The sequence below is a fragment of the Aplysia californica genome, unplaced genomic scaffold (genome assembly GCF_000002075.1).
Source record: "Aplysia californica isolate F4 #8 unplaced genomic scaffold, AplCal3.0 scaffold00007, whole genome shotgun sequence".
Taxonomy (NCBI): domain Eukaryota; kingdom Metazoa; phylum Mollusca; class Gastropoda; order Aplysiida; family Aplysiidae; genus Aplysia; species Aplysia californica.
The window spans coordinates 845,644-848,009 of NW_004797277.1; the positions used below are offsets into that span (position 1 = coordinate 845,644).

The 2,366-nt window shown below is 39.0% G+C and overlaps 1 protein-coding gene across 1 annotated transcript in view; it reads right to left on the reverse strand.

Annotated features, from left to right (window-relative positions):
- The window catches only part of LOC106011603, a gene marked incomplete in the record, with an annotated part of 37,856 nt that overhangs the window by 13,339 nt on the left and 22,151 nt on the right, over nucleotides 1-2,366 (reverse strand). The window contains 3 exon segments of the mRNA XM_013081800.1: nucleotides 610-783; nucleotides 1,301-1,395; nucleotides 1,814-1,953. Of these exon segments, the coding sequence (XP_012937254.1) occupies nucleotides 610-783; nucleotides 1,301-1,395; nucleotides 1,814-1,953 (409 nt within the window).

Sequence of the window (2,366 nt, forward strand, 5' to 3'; positions counted from 1 at the left end):
ACACACACTCTCTCTCTCTCTCTCTCTCTCTCTCTTTCTCCTTTCTCTCTCTCCACCTCTCTCATTCTCCCTCTTATTCTCCCTCTCATTCTCTCTCTTGCTCTTCCCACCCCCACTTCTTACTTTTAGTTTTGGGTACATGTTTAGTGAACATTGGCTTGGAAAGCGAGTTTTGCAAGAGAGGAGGCGAGACAAAGAGTACATAATATTGAGGATGACGGACTTAATCCATTCATCAGCGTTGCCCATTCCGCTCAAAAAATCCTCGGTTTATGTAACTTGAATTCGGAAACGTGCTTCAGCAGAGCAGAAAAAGCACGTTTACTACTGCGACTGGTAACAGTAAACAGTATAGCGGTTAGTTGCAATATTTGGTAAAACGGGACATGAGAATCATTTTAACGAGCCTTTTTATATAATAATATTGATAATAATCTACGCCCTTCCCTTCTCCCGACTCACTTACACGTATACCATTTCAATTTCCAACGATATACAGTATATGCAAAACATTCAGTGTATAATAACATACACACGAACATCTCCCTACCTATACGTAAATACAAAAGAGCTACAATTTTCTAAGCTCACAGGGTTGATTCTACCTACCTCCAGATCTTCTGCACATTCTCGAATACTTTCCGCCGTGGCGTTGCTATCGATATAGGAGCTACACTTTCCTAGCAGAGGAGAAGCATTCAGGTAGTCAGAGCAGTTCTGCACTGCTTCTTCAGGAGTCATAGTCGGCATGTCTTCTTCTTCTTCCACGTCAGCAGGGTCATCCTGTGATCATCATCATCATCATCATCATCATCATCATCATCATCATCATCATCATCATCCTCATCATCATCATCATCATCATCATCATCATCATCATCATCATCGTCATCTTCGTCATCATCATCACCATGTCTTCTTCACTACTTTTATAATGATTAGGTTCCTCATTCTTATTTATATAAAGGGCATATTCCATTTTCTTAAGAAAAACAAGAAACGCATCTAATCAAGAAACATCAACAGTATTACTAACAAACGCATTGGTCTTTAAAGCAGCCATAACAAGGACACAAAATGATACACCGAAATCAACAGCAACAGCTATAAAAACAACAGAAACAATAACAACAACAGCAACTTCAGCAACAACAGCAAAAACAACAATTGAGGTAACGCCAGAAAACACAACATCAAACTCCAATCCCAAAGGAGCAGCACCAATTCACAAACAACCAGTTACAAAAAGAAAGGAGTTTTGCCTTCAACGTCTATAGGACGCAATGGTTAGATGTTATACCTCTACAGCTCTCTTGTGCCTTCGTTGAGTGTTTCGGCCGTTTGAAAGACTCGGTCGTCTTGCCCCTCTTATCAAAATGGATGTGATATCTAGGCCTGTATAAGGAAAAGGGAAAAAAAATTGCACAGAGAAGAAATGTATTACCATCAAGTAATATCATGCATTGAATACAAAAGTGGTTTTGAATCTTATGATGTAATCAAATGTTATGACATAATCAAAATTTATTGAGGGGGGCTGCGAAGGACGAGTTGGGTGACTTTCGTGTGCGACTGGTTAAAACTTTTGAAGCCACGTTTTGTAACATCTTTGTTTCATCGTAAAATCGATTCATGAAACTCAAACTCCTGAAATATATAAATCCCACGTCTCTAAATATACTTCTGTCATTATCTAGTATAGTATAACATGCATGTACGTGTATTAAAACACAGTTGAGCTACGTGGCGTTTACGTTATCACATTGAGTTTAAATTTTTGACACAGTGCAAGCTTTGCCCTACTCGAGTGTACCTGAAATTCGCCGGGTGGTGCACATGTAAACATCCAGGCCAGCTTTGCAAACTGGGCTCTGATTACTCTGACAGCTGCAGTAGACTGGAGGGGACGGGTAGGGGTAGGCGGCCACTCCCCGGAAATAAGTATCGCTGCGCCTGGAATGAAGCAGAGACAATTCGTGTTTCTGGCTGATCGGTAGTACAGTTGGTAGGAAACAAAAACAAAACAACAAGAACAGCAGCAACAACAACAAATCCAAGAAACAGACAAAACAAACAAACAAACAAACAAACAAACAAACGAACCAACAAAACAACACGAAACAACGCTTCATTCTAAATAAAAAAAAAGACGAAAACACAATTAAAAACAAAAAGCAAAAACAAAAAGCAAAGTCTGACCGTTAGATGGCTCAATAAACATAAGCGATAAAATTGTAGACACATAGACATAGAAACCACAGATAGATAAGACATAATCAGACAAACAGATGAACAGGCAGATGGATAGATTGATAGATAGATAGATAGATAGATAGATAGATAGATAGATAGATAGATAGATAGAT